This window comes from Macrotis lagotis, chromosome 1 (assembly GCF_037893015.1).
Source record: "Macrotis lagotis isolate mMagLag1 chromosome 1, bilby.v1.9.chrom.fasta, whole genome shotgun sequence".
NCBI classification, from domain to species: domain Eukaryota; kingdom Metazoa; phylum Chordata; class Mammalia; order Peramelemorphia; family Peramelidae; genus Macrotis; species Macrotis lagotis.
This window is the reverse complement of record NC_133658.1, coordinates 511,743,202-511,768,901: the sequence shown is the minus strand read 5'-3', so window position 1 is coordinate 511,768,901 and position 25,700 is coordinate 511,743,202. Positions and strand designations below refer to the sequence as shown.

The 25,700-nt window shown below is 33.8% G+C and overlaps 1 protein-coding gene across 4 annotated transcripts in view; it reads right to left on the bottom strand.

Annotated features, from left to right (window-relative positions):
- EFHC2 (EF-hand domain containing 2) overlaps positions 1-25,700 on the bottom strand; it is a 297,057-nt gene that overhangs the window by 105,168 nt on the left and 166,189 nt on the right. For all 4 annotated transcript variants that reach the window (XR_012474021.1, XR_012474022.1, XR_012474023.1 and 1 more), the window contains exons 8-11: positions 20,399-20,564; positions 12,735-12,877; positions 7,367-7,563; positions 4,363-4,496 (exon numbers count right to left, since the gene is read on the bottom strand). Coding sequence is in view for 1 of the 4 variants with exons in the window: in XM_074214142.1 (XP_074070243.1) it covers positions 4,363-4,496; positions 7,367-7,563; positions 12,735-12,877; positions 20,399-20,564 (640 nt within the window). In the remaining 3 variants the exon portion in view is untranslated. The remainder of the gene's footprint in view (positions 1-4,362; positions 4,497-7,366; positions 7,564-12,734; positions 12,878-20,398; positions 20,565-25,700) is intronic.

The window sequence follows — 25,700 nt, the reverse complement described above, 5'->3', positions numbered from 1 at the left end:
TAAGTATTTTAAACTTCTAATAGGTATCTGGATTACCAGTCACCATTGCCCTGGGCAACTTAAGAAACAATAACAGAAATACTTCTACATTTTTATAGGCTTATTTTCTGTTTTCTAACCCTATTTTCTTTAGTCCATCAGCCTTGGCTTGCTCCCATATACTTTTCTAAAGTCAAAACCCTCACTCTGAATTGAAGGCCTTCTTTGTCTTCTAGGTTTAATTTAATTTACATACTCCTGAACTCTTTCATTCACATTGTCCCTAGGATAAGAAATCTTCTGACTGACCTTAAATTTAAATTTTCCCATTTCAACTATAGTCCATTTTATCTCTTCTTCCCTCCCCACCCCATGTGTGTGTGTGTGTGTGTGTGTGTGTGTGTGTGTGTGTGTGTGTGACACACACATATATAGTTGGGAATAAAAATTCTGTTAGTCAAAATGGAATTTTTTGGCTTATTTTGACCTACAGACTAAGAGAACCTCAGTTTCAAAAGAGAAAGCATTATTTCCCCTCACCTGAAACAGAAACTATCATGAAGGACAATGAATTTGGATTTTTTTCTGTGGCACAGGAAATATAGTATGAAGATGCAGAGATGGAAGGTTGTCTTGGCCATTGTTGCTGCTGCTACCATGGCAACCACACAGAGGGCTAAGAAAAGGCTGAATGGAAGATTCAATTGGTCCACTGAAAATCAGTAGCAGAGAGATGGACACTATAGCTATGAAGAAAATGGAGTGGCCTACCATGACTAGGGTTGAGAATGGCAATGGTCATCACAGCTTTCATGCAATGAAGTCAGAGGAGATAGCAACGGCTTAGCTAGGTAGATGCATGTTTCAAATGGAGAACTGTTCACTGTCCAAGGATTCATCGATCACTCTTTCACCTCTATTTGAGAGGTAGATGTTGTATTCAAATTTTTTTCAGTTTTTTTTAATTCCTGCTTTAATATCTAAATATCTTTATTAAATATGATCAACCACAACTGTTCTTGAATTGTGCATTTTATTAATTACATATGGGAATTAAATGGAAATTTAAAATTCGTGTGAGAAAGAATGACATTGATTTATTAATTTTAGTAAACATCCCAAAGTGGATAAGTCTTATTCCAGGGCTTTGCCCTTAGGTGAAAGAGAGTCAATTGCTTTTCCTGTCTGGGATGATGATAGGCTGCTCATATTGCCTGCTCAATTTTTTGCCCCATCTCCCCAAGTTTGCTCTGTGGGAATGAGATTTGTCCGAGACTAAAGTTAGGTCTAGTGGAGAAAGAAGCCAAATATTGCCCACATTTCAAAGTGGAGGATGGTGGAGATAATAAATACCTCTCTTTTCATTTTCACCTTCCAAGCAAACATACAAACTTTGAGAATATGGGTTAAACACATAGGTAGTTTTGCCATGAGATTTTTTTTATTACTTTTCTACTTTGGGAGTTCAGATACTATTTTAATTCCTTCTTCCTACTTCCTTGTTAAAGCAGAATTTCCTGTGTTGATGCATGCATTGCAATTAACTATAAACATTTAAATTTTTCTTTGGTTTTCCGAATTTTAATTTTTAGAATTTTATTTCATTATTTTTCCTTAATTTCTTTTTTACTTTGCAGTTGAATATAGTTCAATATTTGACCACTGTTGGTAGAAATGATGTTTTTCTCTGCTGTGCAATTAAAATCCTGATACCTATAATTTGTTATCTTTTAACATTTACTTTTTTCCTTGATGTTATTTTATTTTTTCTTCCCTCTCTGTTAGATGGATTTTTTATTTTGAATACTGTCACTATTTTTCAATTTTATTTTTTAATATTTTTATGCTCTATATTTGTCATATAGTTCTGACATATATCTTGTCTTCCCAAATAGAATGTAAGCTTCTAGAAGGGTTTTTTATTTTTTTTAATATCCTTAGAACTTTGCTTAATGTTTGATAGAAAATAAATGCTTTATAAAACTTTATATTTGCCTGATTGATTTAACACTATTAATGCAAACAACTTATATAATTGCATTTCGATGTGCTAAGGGATGATTTTATTGCTACAGATTCACACCTTTATAATACCCATTACATATATATATATGTATACACACACACACATATGTGTGTGTGTATGTGTGTGTGTGTGTGAGTTTTGAGAAATTACCAGCATTCTGGGATTTGTAATTTATAAGAGATTTGGACTACTGTTCACAGTCTTTGAGCTGGATGGTGGAAAAGACAAAGCCTTTGAGAGATCAGATTTCATAAGCTAAACAGCAGAGATTGTGAGGGAGATTGAGTCCTCAGCTGTGATCAGAACTTAATGAGCTAAACTGGGGAGATAAGAGGTAGTGGATGGGGAGAGCTGAGCTATAGAAGAAGAAAGAGAAAACAGTAAGCCACCTGTCCCTGTTCCCTTGGAACAAAGAAGTTTAAACTAAAGTCACTAGTTATCTCTTCTTCAAAGAATCAAGGAAGTTTCAAAAGACATACTTTCACCAACCTCAGTTCCCCCATGTCTGTCTGATAACAAATGCACTTTTTTGTTTCTTTTAGCTAAACTGCTTCCCAAATCCTGATTTTGCTTCTAATAAAAATTCTTGGTTGGTTCATACAGGTTTATATTACATTTCTAAATATTTAGTCTGTGCTGGAAAAAGAAAGATGGATCAGGGATTAGGTGGTAATATGCAAAATTTAAATTAGAACAGGTTTGCTAAACCTCTGTCTGAATGTTAGGAAATGTCCTAAATGGGGGTTCAGATCATGATTTTAAGAATAGCTTTTTATTTAACATAAGGTCTGTAAAACATGGAGAAAGGAATCACATGGACTTGAGAGTTATGCTGCCAATAGACTAAAAACTAAGCTAATTATAAAAGTTTGCAGCTTGATTACATTTTTAACATCAGATATGAAAGTGCAAACAGGGAATAAAGGGCAGTAGTCAAAGTAAGTTATACTCCAACTGGTCATGAGAAAGGTGATAGGCAAAATCTCTTTCTTAAGGGTTAGAGAGAGTAGAATGGAAAGTATATGGTTGACTCTCTCAACCATCCATAGAGAAACTTGATAGTGTTAAATATGTCAGCTATCTTTTAAGACTGTTTAGTAGTGTCTATACTATTTAAGACTGATCTGTTAGTGCAATTTTTCTTTAATGATTGTTCACATACAGCTATTGTGGCTCAACATTATATTTATATAAGCACATTTGAAAAGTAGTGTCATTTGAAGGAATCATATTCTGATATTTGGACTAGATTTTTGGTATGATCTAAGAAAAGTATAAGAATCTTGAATGACAATAAAAGTTGGGAGATGCTAGAATAATCAGTAAAGGGAACTCAATAAAGATTACTCACTTTTTGTTTTGTTTTGTTGGGGGGGGGGGGCTTATATCCCTACCACTTAGCAAAATTACTGGCATATAGCAATTCCTTACTAAATATTTATTGATTGACCATCAATGAGACTCATTACTCAAAGCTCAATCCTTGAAGTGAGTTCTCACTGAGAATTATAAACCAAATCTTTCTGATTGGTAGACAACGGGTCCCAGGTCAAGCCCTACTTGGACATTATTTGTGTCCTGATTGGCTCAAAGACTGGATGGATGGATGGATGGATGGATGGATGGATGGATGGATGGCCGGTTGGATCAATAGCCAGTTGGATGGATGCATGAGTCTCTTCATTTCTTCAGGAATCTGGCAATTTTTTATTTATTCAATCATTTATACAATCATGATCTCAATTTGAGTAAAAAAAAGAAGTTCAGGGGCAGTTCAGGATCTACATAGTGGCACAGTGGATAGAGCAGTGACCGAGAAATCAGGAAGAGCTGAGTTCAAATTCGACCTCAGATCCTTGATAATTACCTATGTGATATTGTGCAAGTCACTTAACCCCATTGCCTTGCCAAAAAAACAGAAAGTTCACAGCTTTATTTCAAGGCTTTAGCAGCAGTTTTTTTTTTATTTCTATGTATAATTTTCCCTTTTTCATTTTGATGATTCCTGGTATTTTTCTGCTGCTTTAATGCCATGACTGAGAAGAAGCTGTTTTCAGCTTGTTGTTTCCTATGTCTCTATCTGAATTTCTTTTCATATGCACTTCAACTAATTTTATTAAGTATCTACAGTACTTTGCTAAGTGTTAAGAGCCACATATATCAAAAATGGCAGCTCCTACCCCATAGTAAAGTTGTTAATAATTATATCTATGTTTTATAGTATTGTATACTATTTAAAAAATAGATCACATGCTATAATAAAAAAGAAAGAATGGCATCATAAAATGTATAAATTCCTGGGAAATATTCTGGGAAACCTTGAAAGAAAAGCAACAGATGGCCTCCCACATTCTTACCTGAATGTTTCATAATCCAGCACTTTTGTGTGCTGTGGATCAGCGGAAGCAAAGATCAACTTAATCTCTCTGGCACTGGGACTTCCAATGTCTTTCAATTTTTTCAAGATAAGGTCAATATTACTCATAGGAAACTAAAAAAAGAAAATAAAAATATGTATAGATATTTAAATATAAAGAAAGAAGCATAGCTAAAAACTTAGTGGAGACCATTCTTCTGATGTTACACAAATAAAATTCCTAATTTTTGAGTGTTTAGGTTTTCCAGATTATTAAATGGTTTAAATACTATCAAAATTTTCTAAAGTAATTATAAACCTATCAAAAATAATCATTCTCAAGCTAATCCTTTAAGATAATATTTTTACTAGATAATGAAGAAAAATTAGCAGCATATGATTTTTTTCTTAATTTAATTTTATTAAATTTTATTAAAAACAGCACAAATGAATACATTCAAAAATTAGGGGGAAAGTAGAGCATTTGGTCATAGTAATACCAAAATATGGTTGAGTATATTTTAAACTAAGATACAAAACTGAATATTTTAGTGTCCTCCAACTTAAAAAGCCTTCAAAATACTACACTTCATTAAAATATCATGTTACATATCTTCTCAAAATTGAAATATAGCTCTCTTTATGAGTTTTACAGACAAATTGTTGCTTTTCTTTGGTCAGTACTTCTAATAGTAGCTGAGGGTTAAGGAACCTTTCTCATAGCTAACATCTATCCTTGAAACTTAGACCTCAGTACCATTTGGGAGACTGAGAACTCTCACCCAAGCATGTTTGTCAATAATAAAATCATTTATAAAATCAAATAAAATAAAATATAAAATAAAATCATTTATATACTGTTTCAGAGTTTGCAGTCAACTAGGTATGGTTTCTATTTTGCAGATGAAGAAACTGAAGCTAAAAGAGTCTAGGTCACACAGTTACTGTCTAGGAAGAATTTAAACTCGGGTCTTCCGAATTCCAAGTCCAGAATTCTTTCCATTGGCTGGCAAGTAAATGAATGCATTCTCACCTCCCCCCACCCCCAATCTTCACTTCTTTAATTCAACATTAAGCTTAATGGCATCTATCCTGGGTTTCTTCCCTTCCCCGCACTTATGTCCAAAGCCCCCTTTTTGCTATGCACCTGAAATAAAAGATTTGCCTTAAAATAGAATTGGGCATAATAAATACATGACTTGTTACCCAACTACTCAGTAGAAAAGGACAACTATTACAATTAATTATGCTAGAGAACCTGTGGTTACCTTAGAACTTATTCCAGAAAGAAATCAGATTGCAGTGAGTGAAGAAATTTTAATAAAACTTAGGAACCAATCTTTTTTCATCCCTTCATGCCATAATTCCTTCTATGCCAACCCAACATTCTTATGCTTGTCTTTATTTATACTAGTGATTTTGTGAATGGTTCTTTGGAAAGGATCTACACAATAAATGAGATATAAATTTGACAGGTAGATGAATAATTCTATTATGTCTCCCCATATTAGTGAGCTAATTGCAATACTGGTTTAAGTCTCTAGAATAGTGAGCATAAAAATCTGCAAAATATTAAATAAAATTTCTATCTTTCATGTAGGGAAATTTTGAAAAGTATTCATTTTGAAATTTCATGTTATCATTAATCATTTAATTTAATGATTTAATTATCATTTAAGCATTTAAAAATACTTGTGTCATTTTTTTCTACTAATGAGTACACTTGCCATTTGGAATGCTGAAACTTCAATGACTTGAAAAGAAAGGAAAGGCATATCAAGTACAATGTCAGCTTCCAAAATCAATAGTACAAATCTTGTGTGTCTGTATCTGTGTCTGTGTATAGATACACACATGCATAAACATATACATGAATATTTTTGACATTTTTCTATATTTGCAGACTAATCATCTGACAAAAAGATCTAATTAGTTGAAGTTTGTTTTAGCAACTTACCCCCCCAGAACATTTTAAAGTCAAATGAGATAATACTAGCAGTATCTGCATCAAAATGGGATGTAAATATAATTACACTCATGTAAAATTATCATTAGGTACCTAGGAAAAGTATTAATAAAAATGGATAGAACAATGACCTAAGTGAGTGCAAATCCTGTCTCAGACACTTACTAGCTATTAACTTAATCTTGTTTGCCTCAGTTTCCTCATCTGTAATATGAGCTGAGACAGAAATGCCAAACCACTCCAGTATCTTTGCCAAGAAAATCCTAAATAGGCTCATGAAGGATTAACATGACTGAAAAAACTGAACAGAAAATTATCATCATTATTCTGTTAAATAACTAATATAATTTTATCTTAATAAAAACTGGCAAAAAGTTCCTAAACTGTTCTTATATGCTTATATGTTGAATTCTTTAATGTAAAGACTATATAAACTAATTTTTTTCATTATCAATATTTAACTTAGAAATTCTATGATACATTAAGAGTTGTAACAGCATTCCTCTGCCTTCTTCTTCTTCTGTCTTTCCTAATTCTTTCTAAACAGATTGTTTTTATCTCTTCCTGGATTCTTATTTATGCCAATGCCTCAGGTGATCCCAGCTGTAAGAAAATGCAGCCAGATTCTTGTGGGACTTCTGTTTGGTTAGTATCTATTCCTTGATTAACATTATAAGCAAATTAACTAGAACAGCACAATACATGCTGCCAATTTTTTTTTTGCTTTCCTATAATTGATGAATCTCTTTCTTGAGTGTCAGAATAAAAACCAGAAAACTTGAATAAACTTTGTAGATTTTTATCCCAAATGTGACCTGAATTCATGATACCAGGAAGTATCATGTCAGTGGCATAAATAGAAACAGACAATGGACTGGTCTCTGGGGCAAGACAGTTCCCTCATATGTGAATGAGCAATATAAAACTGGTGTAAAATAAGGGAGATAAGAGAAAAATAGGGTTGCTTGTGTGTATTGAGAGAAAGGATATAGTTTGCTGAAAGGTAAGACAAGAAGTTGAAAAAGAAAAACATGTTCACCTCATCTGCATGCTGTTCCATGTAGCTGAATGCATATTCATCACCATTCAACAAAATAAAGATGTGACCATTGAAGGAAACACGGGCACCAACAAACAAATCCTGAGCCTTGAAGTATTCAGAGGGCTCACTCTTAAAAAGTAACTGTCCAGGTTTCTTAATACGACTTCTTTCCAAGAACTTTCCACCAATCACCCCTCGATTAAGAGAATGACAAATAATTAGTTCTTGTTCTAAAACAAACACAAAATATTTGTGTCTTACTTTTGTAAACTCACATTTCTATATCACCTTTCAAATGACAAAGAGATCAATTCAATACATCTTTGAAACTGGTAGTACAATTAAATGAATAGAAAAAAGAGGAATTCTTAGAAACATGGCAGGATTTGTTGACTGTCACATAGCTGGAATCTAGGCTTCCAAGTTCATAAACCACTAATATTATTGGGGGGGGGGGTTCAGACACACAAGACATAGAACTTAGTTTAGACTTCCATTTCATATCAAGGTTAAATCAGACCAATAGGAAAGTGAGTTAAAAAGTATTGAAATGTTGAATTCTATTGTGGAGGGGAGAGAGGGGGTTGTAAGATAATAGGATTAAATGACTTGCCCAAAGTCACACAGCTAGTAAGTATCCAGTATCAGAGGTCAAATTTGAACTCAGGTCTTCCTAAGTCCAGGGCTGGTGCTCTAACCACTAATCCACCCAGCTGCCCCAGTTGTACTCTCTTAAAATGAATTACTATAGTTCTTTTCTGTTTAATCTCTTCCTAATTAAAGCAATGGTCAATTCATTCACATGTTCACTAAATGCTATCCCATGATGCTATTTTAATTGTTATAGGAATTAGAAAAGCCCCCTCAAGAAACTTAATCAGAAGCTAAATATCATACACATGGATATACCAATAGACATATAGTAAATGATAAAAGAATGCTATTAAGATGGATTTATAATTAGATGCATATATTAGGATATTAGGTGACTGCTTCATTGGCATGAGTATTTTATGGCAGAGGTTTAAAGGCCAGCTAGGAAGGTCAGTGAATAAGATGTAGGACTGGAGTGACAAAGATCTGGGTTCAAATCTCGTCTCAGACACTGGTTAGCTGTGGGATCCTGGGCAATTCACTCAACCTGTTTGTTTCACTTTCTTCAATTATAAAAATGGAAATAATGTTGTTTGACCTTCATATTTTAAGAGGAAAAATGATACCATGATGGTATGGTTATGTTAAAGGATCAAGAGGTTCTATCATAGGTCAGAAATAATAACATAATAAAAGAAAAAGAAAAATTAGAAAATTAAGATAGGAAAATAGTGGACAGGTGATGTCTTGACTTGGGTGTGAATTAGATTTCAGTGAGGCAGAGTTGTCAACTTTAGTCTCTCTTCTAGAGTCATTTAAGTCCAGGGCTAAGACAAAAGTCAAGACAACTGGCAATGCCTGGGAAAGTGGTGGATGACTTCAGCATCTTTGATGTCTGACCAAGTTCTAAGAACTCTCCAGAGTCTGCTTCTACCTTCATGCCATTAAAACAAATTGCTCTCATCTACCCATTCTGCTAGGGAAGTCTTCACATGCTTGAGGTAGATATTCACCTAACTCAACAATGGGTTTGAGTCTCATGTAACCCATCTACCATTTTACTAGGGAGGAATCTCTGCACATACATTCTGACAGGCTCCTCTCCAGAGTAAATGTCTGGTGCTATATATGAACTCTTGATAGCATCTTTCTGATTCTAGTCCCTTTATCCATTTGCATAACTGCTCCCTGGCACACTCTGGGTGCTTCACAAATTCCCTTCCTAGAATCACAGAATTAAAGAATTGAATAGTTGGAAAGCAGCTTAAATCTTATAAAATGCAATCTCCTTGAGGACAATTACTGTTTTATTTTTGTCTTTATATTACCAGTAACAAGCATAATTCCTTACATATATATCAGGCATGTAATAAATGTTTGATTTAAAATTCCACCCAGAGTATCATGATAATGAAAGAAGTAGAAAGAGAAATTGCATATAATATTACCAAAGAATACATAAAACAATTGGGAATCCTCCTTCCAAGTGGATACAAGAACTATATAAATTAAACTACAATCAACTATTTATAGAAATAAAAACAGAGAAAAATCATTGGAAATATAATTAATTGCTCACTATTAATTGCTCAACTATCAACTATTCATGGAAGTAAGAGCAGAGTTAAATAATTGGGAAAATACATTAATTGCTCATGGGTATAAGTTAATATACTATAAGTGACAATATTACCTAAATTAATGAATTCATTCAATGTAGTTCTAATCAAAGCATCAAGGGATCAATTTGTAGAACAAGAATAAATAATAATAAAATTCATATTGAAGGAAAAATAGTCAAGAATTTCAAAAGAAATAATGGAACGAAATTGAAACAAACAGGACTTACCAATGCCAAATATCAAGCTATACTACAAAGCAGCTATTATTAAAACAACTTGGTACTGATAAAGAAACAGAGAAATCAATCAAGAGGAACAAATTAGGTAATCAATCTTTAAAATGCAGGTATCTAATAGTATTTAATAAATATAGCTAATAGAATTAGAACTCACTATTTAACAAAAACTACTGGGAATACAGAGTAGCAATATAGAAGAAATAAGAACAATACCCCATACCTTATACAGAAGTTCCGAATGGACATGAAATCAGCACATAAAAAAGTCATATCATAAACAAAATAGAGGAAACAGAAATAAAGATCTACAAGAGGAGGAAAGTTCATCATCAAAGGAAGAATAAGGAGGATAATAAAAAAATAAAATTGATAATTTTAACTGCATAAAATTTTTTAAATTTTATAAAAACAAATCTCATAAAGATTAAGTTAAAAGGAAAACAATAAGTGGGGGAAATGTTTATAGTAAATCTGGCTAACAAAATTTTATTTCAAAGATGAATAAGAAATTGATTTTTTAAAAACAAACCACTTCCCAGTTGACAAAAAGCATATGCACAAGAATAAGACAGTTCTCAAGGGAAAAAAAACTCCAGGCTATTTATAGTCATACCCCCCCCCAAAAAAAAGTGCTACAAATCAATAATAATTAGAAAAATGCAGATTAAAATCACCCTCTGATTCCACTTCATCCCCTTTAGAGTGGCAAAGATGCCCCCCAAAAAAGGAAAATGATATTTCAGGAATTGTGGGAAAACAGATAACATTGATGTACTGTTGATCAATCTGTGAATATGTACAACCAATCTGGAAAGCAATATGGAATTATGAAGAAAAAATTACTAAATTGTGTGTGGATTCACCCACCTACACCACTGTTAAAACTTTAAACAAAGTAAAGAAGGAAAAAGTCCTTAATGTAAAAAATATCTATAGCAGCTTTTTTTGTGGTACCAAAAAGACACAGAAAGACTTCTATGAAGTGATGCAGAGTGAAGTCAACAGAACCAGAAGAAGCATTTATATGATACTAACAATACTGTAAAAACAAATAACTTTGAAACCTGTTAAGAACAAAGATCAATATAATGACCATTCATGCATTGACATGTTATTGTGCTCCTTGTTAATGGTTTCTATGTTCACATCTTTAACCATCTTGATATCTGAAAGGTTCAAGAGTCATGGAAAATTATTTTTTATTTATAAAAATTATTCTTATGACTAAACATTGGTTGGTGAAGGTAGTATGGTTTGGTAGATAAAGGGTCAAATAGAATCAGGAAGAATTGGACTCAAGTTCTATAACTGAATCCAAATAATTGAACCTAATATAATTGGAAAATATATATTGCTCATGGGTTGTTCAAGTCAATATAATACAAGTGTCAATACTACTTAAAGTATTTATTAATTCATTTAATCTCTAAGTGTCTCAGGTTGTAAGGGATTGTTGTGCTGGGAGTACTATAAACTTTCATCACCTGGTGATCTCTAGCACCAGAGCCTTATTTGTAGAGTGCCACAGGGGTGGTAGTGGACCAGGGACTGGGAAGGATATTTAAGCACTTCTTTTTGGTTTAATAAATGGAGATCTTGGAGAACCTGGAGAACAATCCTTGTCTCCTGCCCCTTCAATGTTCACCTGGGTAAAGATAAGCTAGCCAGCAGGAACCTAACCTAACACTTCCTGAGCAACTAGTCTAACAGGAACATTACATCAGGTAAATCTTTAGAAATAATGGTTTAAAAGGAGCTGACAATCAGTAGAGGGACTTTCCATGCTAGGAGAGTCATATAAGGGCTCAGATTCCTCTCTGTCTATCCTCTCCCAAATAAAGATTTATTTTTGTGACTGATAGTCTTAAGATTAACAATTTTTAATTGTTATTATTAGCGAATTACACTAATTTGCCTAAAGATTTTGTCTTGGTATATTCTAACATGAGAGAGGAAACTACCATGTCTAGGTTAGGGGGAAAAACAATCTTCAGTTAGACTTCAATCACTACAACTCAGAATGGTACAAACATAAACTTTTCTAAGTCAAAAAGGATGAGGATACCCCCTCCACCTTCTTCATTTAGCAAGGATTTATTAAGGACTTACTAGTTGTCAAAGAAACAACAACAAAAAATAGGGATAGCAATTCTCTAGCCCTAAGAATTTAGAATTTAAAGGAGCAAACAATTTGCATGTAAATAGGTATGGTAAAATATTCATTCAGAAAAGGTCCTAGCAGCCCCAGAACCTAAAAAAAAAAAACCAAAAAAAAAAAAAAACACCTTCCTGCAGAAGGTAGCATTACAAGAGAGGGGAGGAAGAGTAGTAGTGTTCTATGCATGGGGAAAGGCAGAAGATGGAACATGGTGAATGTGAGAGCCAGCATGGTGTGATGCATAAAAAGCCTGGAAAGATAGGAAGGGCTACCAGTGAAGAGCTTTAGGCATCAAAGAAGAGAGTTGATGTGTCACGCAAGATCACATGCTAATAGGCAAAGGATGCAAATCAGACATAGATTACTATGTTACTATGTTTTAGAATTATGAATCATCAAATGTTGCAAAAGCATGGTGATAGTAGTCAGAGCACTGGATCTAAATTATGGCTCTTATCTGGGTGATGCCACTTTGAACCTCTGGTTTTTTCTTCTCTCTCTCTCTCTCTCTCTCTCTGTCTCTCTGTCTCTGTCTATGTCTGTCTCTCTCTCTCTGTCTCTCTCTCTCTTTCTCTCTCTCTCTCTCTCTGTCTCTCTCTCTCTCTCTCTCTCTCTCTCTCTCTCAACAACAGGCAATTGTGCCCAGGGTCACACAGCTAATGAGCTGAAGTCAGATTTAAAATGTGCCACCCAGCTGTCCTTCTGCTTTTGTTCACCTGTCAAATACATAGGCTGGACCCTGAATCTCTTACCTGAGTTTCTTATTCGAGGCTCAAACACTGCAAGGGTGTCATCATTGAGATAATATGAAATGATGAATCTCCGATCCTTGTCAACACAATCTTCAGTGTCAAATTTTGCAAGAAAGCGAAGCACATGACTCACAAGACCATAGCTAAAAAGAAAGAGAAAACAGAACAAAATGAAGGCTTACAACATTTTTATATTTTCTTCTTCTCTCAGATATGTAAGATCTCATTTTATCTGAATATGCTAAAAATAATCTTGTAATTTTACAAAGCAACATAAATTCTTCAAAGTAAATGAGAAGATACAAAAAATGGAAAGGTTCTTAATAAGATTCTAAATTTTCCAGAACACATACCCCTCTAATATATAAAACCACCTGTTGTTGTCATATATCTAAGACTAATGACCATAGGTATAAAAAAATATTGTTACTGTTCAGTCTTTTCAGTTGTGTTTGATGCCTCATGACCCCATCCAGAATTTTCCTGGCAAAGATAGCAAAATGGTTTGCCATTTACTTCTCCAGCTCATTTTGCAGCTGAAGATACCAAGGCAAACAGGGTTAATTGACTTTCCCAGGATCTCACAGCTAATACTTATCTGAGAACAGATTTGAACTATGGTCTTCTTGACTCCAGGACCAGTGCTCTATCTACTGAGGGCCTTGGCTGCCCATCAATAAAATATTGTCAACTAAATGAAAGAGGTAGCATGGAAAAGAGGGGAAAATGGTAAACTCAAAATGGAAGATCTAAAACCTAATTCCTCTTCTGATAGTTACTAGCTGTGTCATTCCAGGGCAATCTTTCATGTTTTAACCTTTCTCAACCAAAAGCAACTCTTAAGGATTATCAATTATTAAGTCATAATCTAGTTGTGAACTGTGTATTTGAAGTTTTCATATCAGACATTCCCTATGATGAAAAATCATAGACCTTTTGTCATACAATTAAAGTCATTGATTTAAAACTGGAAAGGACCTTAAAAGTCATCTAATCCAACACCCTCATTTTATGAATGAGGAGACTGAGGCCTAATGACTTGACTAAGGTCACAAAGGTAGGACTGTGAAGTCAAATTGTTTGACCCTAATTTCAAAAGGTTTTCCAACAACATGTCCTAGATTGTTTTTGTGATTCATTAATCAGCTCTGTGAATAGTTATTTCTTCCTCTCTAATCAGCCTACAGTCACAGTCCAGATTCAGAGCCAATATCTTATTTATAACACCAGCATCTCTACTTAGCTCTCAAGTAAGGAGATGATTCACTAGACACTCACCAGCCATGGAACTTTGAGCCTCTCTTGTGACACTAATTATACCATGATGGTTCATTATCTGCATTTCTCATTGTAGTACTTCCCATCCATATACAGGACTATCTTAGATTTTAAGTTCTTTGAGAATGTAAATCATCTTTTGTTTATCTCTGTAGCAACAAGAATATCTAATATATTGCTCAATAGATGTTTATCAAACTGCACAATCCAAAGTAATAACTAATAAGATCTGAATAGATTATAAATAAATGTATATGTCAAGTTCTGTTGTCCTCCAAAATTGGAGTTAAAATCAATGACTTCAAAAGCAACCCTAAGAAAAATAATCTAGGGTTGATCTGCAGAAGTATATCATCTGCCATCAAATAACTGGGTGTTTTTTTAAAGAAAGATTTCATTTGTCTTGAATTTTACAATTTTTCCCCTAACCTTGCTTCCCCCCCACCCCCACACAGAAGGCAGTCTGTTATTTAGATCATTCCCATAGTATGCACTGATCTAAGTTGAATGTGATGAGAGAGAAATCATATCCTTAAGGAAGAAACATAAAGTATAAGAGATAGCAAAATTACATAATAAGACATTTTTTTTAATTAAAGGTAACAACAGTCTTTGGTCTTTGTTCAAACTCCACAATTCTTTCTCTGGATACAGATGGTAGTCTCCATTGCAGATATCCCCAAATTGTGCCCAATTTGCATTGATGGAATGAGCAAGTCCATTAAGGTTGACTATCACCCCCCCATGTTGCTGTTCTGGTTCTGCTCATCTTGCTCAGCATCAGTTCATGGAAATCCCCCTAGGCTTCCCTGAATTCCCATCCCTCCTGGTTTCTAATCGAACAATAGTGTTCCATCACATACATATTCCATAGTTTGTTAAGCCATTCCCCAATTGAAGGACATTCACTTAATTTCCAATTCTTTGCCACCACAAACAGGGGTAAAAATATTCATAGCAGCCCTGTTTGTGGTGGCAAAGAATTGGAAATTAAATAATTGGGTGTTTAAGGAAAGTAAACATTCAGTTCCATTACCAATGACTCAAACATGGGAGGTCTTCAATAATGAATATCTCATTCAAAGAACACTAAGAAATATCTTTTAAGCAATGGGTATAACAACCTATCCAATTCAGATGAAATCAAAACACATCTAAACAAATGAAAAAGTAACTAGCTGAAAGACTGTCTGTCCTGTGTTAGATTTCATTCCTTCCTCAGAATGGTGCAAAAATAGGTATCTCCAAGTCACAGAGGAGATAAGGGATTCCTTTACTTTTGCAGATTATCCTAGGAATTTCAGCTAAAGATACACTGAGTTGGGGATGGCGGTGCAGGGAGTTGAGCACTGGCTCTGGAGTAAGGATGACCTAAGTTCAAATCCAGCCTCAGACACTTAATAATTACCTAGCTGTGTGACCTTGGATAAATCAATTAATTCCATTGCCTTGCAAGAGAGATAGATAGATAGAAAGAGAGAGAGAGAGAGAGAGAGAGAGAGATACTCTGAGTTACTACCTGAATGCCAACTGAAAAAAAGTTCACAAATCAGCATTTGAAAGGAAATTTGGTGCAAGAAAGTCTCTTGGACTTGAAGAAAAGAAAATCTAAGTTGGAATCTCCATTCCACCCTCCAGCTCCCTAATATTTTACTAGTTATATGCCTTCCTTAAAAGAAAACTATTTTAACACTTTAAGCCTCGTTTCTTCATCTGTAAAATGGACATATTGGTATCTGTAGTAAACTATTTCACAAGATTGTTGTGAAAAGCAAAAAGTATGAACTTTTGCAAAGTGATTCAGACATGAGTTTATCTCAATTTTTAATAAACTCAGGTATAAGTTCATCTTAATTTAAAATGTTTTCAGTAAACAAAAATCAGCTTTTTTCTCCCTTCAAATCCATCCCCAATTGAAAAAAGAGGAGTAAAAAAGTAAAACTCATAACAAATATGTACAAACAAAACAAATTCCTCATCGACCATGACCAAGAAGAAAATAATCAATCTGTATTCAATCTGTACTCTGAATCCATCACCTTTCAGTAAGTAGGTACTATGTTTTATCATAAGTCTTCTGGAACTGTGGTTAGTCTTTTCTATTGATTTTTATGTCTTCCAAATTGCTATTATATAAATTGTTCTCTTGATTCTGTTCACTTCACTTCTGCATCAGTTTATTGTGGTATTCCTAGATATTTATTTTTTTTAGGTTTTTTTTTTTTGCAAGGCACTGGGGTTAAGTGGCTTGCCCAAGGCCACACAGCTAGGTAATTGTTAAGTGTCTGAGACCAGATTTGAACCCAGGTACTCCTGACTCCAGGGCCGGTGCTTTATCTACTATGCCACCTAGCCACCTGTTCCTAGATATTTCTAAAACTACCCTATTCACCATTTCTTAAGGAACAATAGTATTCTGTCACTTTCATATACAACTTACTTAGTCATTCCCCAATTAGGGATACCCCTTCAGTTTCCAGCTCTCTGCTAAACTTTACTATTAAACCCACCATGGTCATTCTTCTCTAGAAGTCCACCTTCTTAAAAGGTAGGGATTAGTCTTATTGTGTCTAAAAATAAATCTGATACTAGTTTTGCCTTCTGTTAAATATTAATAATATATATCATATAATTTATGCTACTAGTTTATAAATTGTAGTATTTATTTCACTAAAGCTTCTGACTAATTTAATTCAATATCAAATGCATATTTTTATTACTTATCTCTAATCTTAGACATCTATCCTATACAAGCTATGAAAGAATGTTAAAGATTCACACTCTGATCAAACTCTATGATTGAAGAATTCATCAGTCAGGTTAGAAACAAAAAATACTAAATCATTAGAAAAACTGATAGAATTTAATAACATATATTATATATAATATTACTTAATCACTGCTTTTAATCATCTTACTTTCCTGGCTGACTGGAAGAGACTTTTAAAAATAGTTGATTTATTCTCCATATTTTATAAAGGATGAAACTGAGATCTAGAGAGGTAAAGGGACATTCCCCTAAGTCATATGAAATATAATGCAATCCAGATCCTGCATTTGAATAAATATTCCTACTCTCCAAATCCAATGCTCATTCAGCTACACATCATTAAATATCTATCTCCTATCACATCATCCATCTGCTCTCCACCTAATCCCCTATGACTCTCCATAATTTGGGTTAATTCCTCCTATTCAAATTTTCTTTCCAATGTCCCTTTCCTTGGTTAGCTGTGGCAAATTGGCAAATTCATCTTCATTTCTTCAACATCAGTAAACTGATTAATTTCAGAGAAATCCCACTCCCACCTTTGGTCAAGCTAAGTTGCTAACTCTGCCATGCTCATACCAACCTCTGTCACTGTTTTTATTGTTTCCATCTGCAATATTCTCTTCCTTCTTCCTTTTTTCCCCTATCCCAAATCTCACTTTTCTTTCAAGGTTCAGATCAAGTTCTGCTCATTCTGTCAAGTCTTTCATTATTACCCCAGTCTCCATGTATCTTCTAATTTCTCCAGAACTCAGACACTACCATATAATGTATACAGGACTCTTGGCTTGGGCAACCATGTGTTACAGTGGATAGTGTGCCAGACTTGGAATAAGAAAGACTCTTCTGAGTTCTAATCTGGGCTAAGACACTCAGGAACTGTGTGACTCTTAGCAAGGCACTTAACCTTGTTCCCATCAGTTAGTTTCCTCATCTGTAAAATGTGCTGGATAAGAAAATGGCAAACCCCTCCAGTATCTGCCAAGAAAATCCCAAAATGGGGTGACAAAGAGTCAGACATGGGACAGCTAGGTGGCACAGTTGATAGAGCACTTGCCCTGGAGTCAGGAGGACTTGAATTCAAATCCGTCCTCAGACACTTAATAATTACCTAGTTATGTGACCTTGGGCAAGTCACTTAACCCCACTGCCTTCAAAAAAAAAAAGTCAGACACATCTGAAAATGAGTGAACACAAGTGCAGCAAAATGTTTTAAATTCCCTCATATTATTTGCTATTCCAACATATGCCTTTGTTTTATCTCAATTCCTTTTCCTTGGGTTCTGAAATCATATCTATCTTTAAAAAAAAAAAATCAGTGGTACATATTTCTGGCAAGGTTTGGATGAGCTGACTTATGAAGAGGCCAAAGCTGCTAAATATCTGGCAATTGTATTATTTGCCATTTTTGGAAGCTTTCTTGAATTTCTTGGACTTTTCAAGAGCGAAAGTTTTTATAATTTTTCCATAAGGAACAAAAAGAGGAAATAGGGTGGCAGGGTGTCCCCCCTAGCTATACAGAACAGTAGCCATGGAGGTTCAGATAGGCAGTTCCCCTAATCAAACTTATTCATCTGAAGAGACAGATGAGGCAAAAGCTAATGGAGCAAGAAATAAGAGTTTTTTTAAAAAAAAAATCACTCCAAACAGCTGAAGAGTTCAGTTGAAATTCCACAAAGACACTTTTTGCAAAATGTGAAGGAACTGTCCCTTTCCTTGGTTAGCTGTGGCAAATTGGCAAATTCATCTTCATTTCTTCAACATCAGTAAACTGATTAAGTTGAATTAGTTCATCTCCTATGATCAACCTCAGTAGCATTTCTCTGTTAGTCAAGAAGCCTTGCTTTATGTCCTTCCTCTTTCAAATTTCAATTCATTCCAAACACTATCTAAAATTTTACTGTAACTTATACCCCATTCATGGTTAAGCAAAATGCAGTATATTTCATATTATCTTATATTCAAAAATAAACATTATTTTAAGTAGTTTAGTTCATCCTTTATTTTCTTGTATTGGGTCTTCTGTTTCTTAGTTTTTTTTACTATTTTAAAATCCTTTTTAATTATAGTTTATGCATAGGACTCCTTACCAAATTGTACTGGTTACTATGGAAATGGTGTCATAGGTTTGGGTGAATGCATCTTCTGGACCCTGTGATTACTAGACAGAATGAAGCAAAATTAGAGATGTCTGTACCTGTAGGACCAACCTAGGTGATAGAATAGCACTAATCTGCAAGTTATATTTCACCAGGAATGTGATTTTCATGACCATTTGTGAATTAGACACATAAGTATTCTATTTATAATCAGTGGGTTTTTATAGTACAGGCGGCAAAATGGGAAAATATTGCCTTATACTAAAAATAATTCTATTCCCCTGAGATCCAAAATCAATTTATTCACCAAGGGGAATGATTTTTTCCAACATTCATTTTATAGCAGGGACAATTTATTTCCCAACTTATTTCAGGTGACTATCCCTAAAAAAAGTAATCAGATAATTTATCAAAAATACAATTCTCATGAAGCAACAGAATTTTTCTACTGGAGTCATTATGTCATCATCAATAAGTATAGAGTAGAATTTATAATAAATACCTTGGGTCTTTATATAAGAGCTTAAAATGCAAAAAGGATCTCATTTCAAGACAAAAAGTGTTTGTGTAATTGCTTATCTTCATATCTAGAAAATTCAAGTCAATTTATTGCAATTTTTATCAAAAAAAATTATCTAGTACTATATGCACATCTTTTTGTTGTATGAACCTCAAAATATTAGAGAGTAGCATCCATGGATTGTGTTGTTTATCTGACTGAACACATGCCTTTAATAAGTGTATACAACAGCGTACAGAGTATCTACTCTACAATTTAATGGTTTTAGAGTTGCTTGATATAAGAAGCATTGATTTGTCTAAGATTACTCTGTCAATATCTGTCCAAAAAAAAAGGATTCGAATTCAAATACGATTCCAACAGCCATGGGATAGAGCCTTCATTCTCCCAATCCCTTTCTACTTCCCTTCTTTTTACAGCTCTCCCATCTCATTATTTCCCATATGTAGGACACTATAATCTTTAACCTGAATACTCTACCTAATTTGTCTATGATTATATACTTTTTTCCTAAAATGAGTCCTCTCTTTGTGGGACAATAAATAGGGAGGCTATGGAAACATTCAATATATAAGATTTTGGGGGCTGATTTTTCCATGCATTGGAAATAAATGCTTGCCATATAGACTACCTTTAAAAATGATATTTTAGCAGTATAAACAAATTTCTTGATCACTTAACTTAAAAAACTTTTTGAATAACACTTCTGAATCAATCAAATGTCCCTATAACATTTTTAAGGTGCTTCTATCTTATGAGTCATGTAAGAGGAAATATAATCTAAGTTAGAGAAGATATTAACTTACTTTAAGGGGCTTTAGCTAATACATGTTTTTAAAAAAATCAGTGCAAGAACAAGTTATGTTAGGCTACTATCACATATCAATGGATTGGGTGAATTGGATGAATATTTGTCTTTAGTATATGGGGTATATCCCAAATCCCAAGGAAAATTTTAGAAATGATTTGGGGGAATGAGGAATTTATGTTCAGATACCTGTCTTTTTCCATAAATTTCTTGAAATCTTTCTGGGGTGGTTTGGGCATAAGTCCTAAACAGGAACAAAGAGAATCCTCTTCAGAGCCATATCCATGGTAGGGTGGAAATATCCTTTCTACTTTGGGAGGAGGCGAATTCTTGTATGGAATTGGGGTAAAGTCCACTAAAACAAAACACAGGCAAACAAAGCATCAGTATCCTCACTCCTTTGACTTTGGACATTTTTGAAAAATCTGCTATGGTTTTAAAATGCATATGCAGATCTGTGTGGATTATTTTAAACTATTTTAAAATATAGCAAAGCCCTGGAAGAATGTTTTAATCATGTTCATTAAAAAAACACAAAATTCAAAAAAATGATCTACATATTCAAATAGGGGAGAAAAAATCTAAGCAGCAAAAGTAAACATTTATTTATTTGTCATCATATGCTGATATTTAGATAAGATCCCATTATTTAGTTGTTTTTCCTTTAATTTACTGAGATATGAAGTTATGCTAAAAATGTAGAAAACATCACCCATAGCCACATTTTTAACCTGTAATTTTACCCTTCTGATTTTAACCAGAACTACTATAAATTTAATTTTTCACAGAAAGAATTCCATTCAAAAAGAAACAACTCCACTTGTTTTCAATCCTTCCTCTCCCATCTCTTTTTTCATATATTCTGAACTTTCAGAAAAACAACATCACTCAATCACTCAAAAAGCAAAAATGGTTTATAAAGTGAGATACTGTCTCAAATCCTGGGAATACAAAGGGGAAAAAAAGGATAAACAGCACCTGCCTTCATGGAGCTTATAAAGGGAAAGACACCAAGCACATTTATCAGATAACAAGGTAAACTTAGAAGGGAAGACAATAGCAGGGGAAGCTGGGAAAGACTTCCTAAAGAAAGAAGTATTTCAGCAGAATTTTTTAAAAAGTCAAGGATTCTTAAAGTCAGAGGTGAAGAAGGGGACTTTTCCAGGCTGGAGCACATCCAGTACAAAAACAGGGACAAAGGAAGAGAAGATTTATGAGAAACAGTGTGGAAGCTGGTATGGCTGAGCTGTGGGATGGGTAGAAAGCAGGTGTAAAATGCTTGTTAAGGAAGGAAAGGGACAGGTAAAAAGATGTTTAAATTCTAGAGATATATTTGATCCTGAAAATAGAGATGCCCAAAGTTTTTTGGGGTGGAGGGGTTTGGACACAGTAAGACCTTCACTTTAGAAAGGTCACTTTGGCAACTGAGAGGAGGATGGATTGTAACGGGAAGAAATAAGACAAGGGATGAATTAGGCTAGTGCAATAGTCCAGAGTGAAAGGTGAGGAAGGCCTGCACTAGGGTGTTCGTCTATAGGAGTGGAGAGGAGAGATATACATGAGAGATGTGAGGACAGAGAAACAATATCTGGCAACTGATTTTGGATATGTCAGAAAAGTGAGGGTGAAGTCTCAAGGTTATAAATACCACATATGTAGTCTGGGCAGTGTGTATAAATTATATCTTTATAACATATTTATATATAATTAAATAAATTAGAGAATTATTATTAAATTATTGAATATATTATCAGATAAGAAAGAAATAGGAGAAGTTTGGAAGAAAACCAAGTCTCATTTTAATATCTTGTTTCACTACCTTAATTAAAAGAGTTCTTTCTTCATGTCAACTGTGATACCAGGTTCCCCTCTTAAAATTATATTGAAATTAAGACAACTTTAAAATTGCACTACAATTGTACTAAGATGTAATGAATATTTTTAAGTTTGAAAATAACCAGATGCTTATTCTCTCAAAATAAATTAGTTTGCATTGAGTGGTATGTTGCTTTCATTTATTTGTTCTTAGTCTGTGGGAGAAGGAAGGAATGAGAAGGAAGAAGAGGAGAATGAATTGGTAATAAATTTTTTTATGGTCAGACAAATTTTAGGCAATTATATGCACAGTATGTCTAAAAAGTAAATGCTCATTTAAATAAATAGAAGGTAATAATACTCTATGTATTGTGTTCATATAGCACTTCATAGTTTACATATGCTTTTCTCACAGCCACCATAGGAGGTTGACAGTACAAATAGGATTCCTCATTTTACAGATGAGAAACTATGACTTACAAATGGCCACAATTATCACATAATTAAGTGGCAAAGTGGTGTTTTATCCACATTGTTATGACTACCACAGAATGGTGGCTGGCATGCTAATTCTTCCAAAGCACTGCTCATTCTAAGCCTTTCCTAAATGTTAATATTTTATAATTCTTTACAGCAATAATTAATTAAAGGAAATTCATTCATATAAATTTTTCTTCTTTTATTGTCAAAGTTCTGACATATAAGAATAGTGAAGTTTGAATATATACAATAAAGTGGATACTTCAGGTTTTTTTTCTCAAAGCAATCTTATAGTTTTTTTAATTTTATATTAGATCTGTCACTGTAGATCAAAACCCAAAAAGTTGGAGATCATTTATTTCTTTGTAATAGATTTTTTTTCATTTTCTATTTCTGTTTGGATCATACCAGTGTCCTCTGTTTGAATCTAAGTTTAATCCCTAGAAGAGCCCTGTCCCCATTTCTTCACTAACAGAAAACTATTCATGGGGGCATGTTGACAAGAAGACATTCTCAGCAAAATAATCATCTAGTATCTGTTTGTGACTCATTTCTAGAAGGAGTTACCAGCAGGAACTAATGTATCTAGCATATTGTAACTACAACTTGTAAGTCTCATGTACAAGCATACCATTTGGGGGAAGGTTGGAAAGGTATAAAGAAGATTTTTGATCTGTCACTGCTGCTTATTAAGAGAGTCAGGTTACAAGTAAAATACTCCATAGCTATTTTCCTTTGTATATAGGTATCCATAAACTTTTACTATCGTGCCAGAACTTAGACAGTGAAAGAAAAAAAAGTATGAGTATGCACAAGTGAATTTTCAGTATTTGAGGGAAAGTACAATGACATATTAAGGAGATTGGGTGGGGGGGATGGAAGAGGAGAAAGATTCTTTATTCAAAAGTGTATCAAGGTAAACCTTGTAGTTTGCCCCGATAATATTGCATGCTGGGCTAGAAAGAATGCTTACATATTTTCAGAAGGATAGCTTTGACAAAAACAATTAATAATTACTACTAACTCTCTCTCTCTCTCTCTCTCTCAGATACACACACACACACACACACACACACACACACACACACACACACATACACAAATTATAGTTTTGAACCATTGTTTCTAGGAGATCACGTTTAGAGTGGAAGAAGTCTAGAAATTCATTATGGTTTGTAGGAAATGAGTTACAAAAAACAGTACCTAATAATAACAGAAAGTTTTACTCTCCAACAATAAACACCATTCCAAACCCTGGGAGGGCTTTAGACTGAATTGCAACCCAATCAAACATGCATTTTATAACTCCAAAAGAATAATGAGTTTTGTAACAGGTTATTTTCTCAACTACAGTTTCTTTGTAGCAACATTTCTACAACCGCAAGAACATTGTTTAGAACTTTCTTGCACTCCAACAGTGCCACCTAGTGCCCCCACAGTGAGGAATGGGTTTCATTTTACTGCTCTGATTTCTCAATATCATATTTATATTTTAACATTTCTGGCCCAAAGAGTGCAGTCTTAACCTGCATTTCCCTAAGAAACTCTCATAATTCACAAAGCTACTGGAGCTCATATGAACATCCAAGATCCCATCTGTATGCCCATAAAGTGCAAGTTTCCAAGCTTTGGAATCTTCCTCTTCCAATTATAATTTTAGTAACATTCACATTTCCCTATTTTCTCTTTGAGTCATGCTACTGGAGCAAGGTTCTGCTGGATCGTAAAGCTCTGATACCTCCAATATTTCATTCATACTTCTAGAGATTTTAATAAGGACTTTTGAAAGTAAAAATATTTTTACATATTACTATATTTTTTCCCAAAATTAATTTCAAACCAGGTAAAAACCTAATAACCTTCTAGTGATCTCTGTCTGCATAGTCCCAGCAAGGTTAGTTGGTAGGAAATGCCTTCAAAATTCAACAAATGACTAATATTAAACCGCAATAAATCTGTTTTGTTTTATTTTTAAATAGTTTTATCATTTATTTTTAACATTCCTTTCTTTTTAAATTGATACAAATTCTCTTCCTCCTTTCCAGCCTTCCCCCACTCACTGAGAAGGCAACTAAAATGATTTCAATTATACATGTAAAATCATGCAAAACATTTCCATATTAGTAATATAGAAAAAAATTAAGAAAATTTTACTTCAAGAGTTCATCAGTTCTCTCTTTGGAGATGGACAGTACTTTTTCATCATGTCTTGGATCACTGTATTGATTTAGGTAAGCATGTTCTACCGAGTTGATTATCATTGCAACATTACTGTTATTATGCTCAGTGATCTCCCAGTTTTTCTCACCTCACTTTGAATCAGGTTATACAGATCTTGTCAAACTTGCTTTTGGAAACAACCCCCCCCTTGTCATTTCTTATAGCAGAATAATGCTCCATCACAATCATATGCCACAATTTATTCAGTCATTTCATAACTGATGGACATCTCATTTTCTAATTTTTTCTATCACAAAAAAGAGCTACTATAAATAGTTTTCATATGTAGATCCTTTTCCTTTGATCTCTTTGGGATATAGACCCACTGGTGATAATGTAGAGTCCACAGTTTTTATAGTCCTTTTGGGTATAATTCCAAACTATTCTCCAGAATGACTGGAGCACTTCATAACTCCACCTACTGCATATTAATGTATTTATTTTCCCTCCTCCCTTTGAGGATTTTTTATTTCTGATGAGTATGATGTGGTACTTCAGAGTTCTTTTAACTTGTATTTCTCTAATCAGTAGTGATTCAGAGTATTTTTTCATATGGACTATACATAACTTTAATTTCTTCTTTTGAAAACTGCCTGTTCATATCTTTGGATCATTTACCAATTAGACAATAGCTCTGATTTTGATTAATTTGACCCAGTTCTCTCTATATTTGAGAAATGAGACCTTTATTAGAAAATCCCACTACAAAATTTGTTGATATTATTTTAACAAAATGTAGTTTCTTTATTTTTAAATTTTACCTTCTTAAATTGGATCTATTTTGGTTTTTCCTTTGACTGGGATCATACCCTTCCTTTTTTGCTTTCACTAAAGTACAACAGATTTTGTTACAGCCTTTTAACTCTGTCTTGCTGTTTCAAATGTAATTCTTGTAAGCAATATATTGTTGAACTCTAGTCTCCAATCCATCTATTTCTATTTCTTTGGTGAGTTCATCCCATTCATATTCACAGGT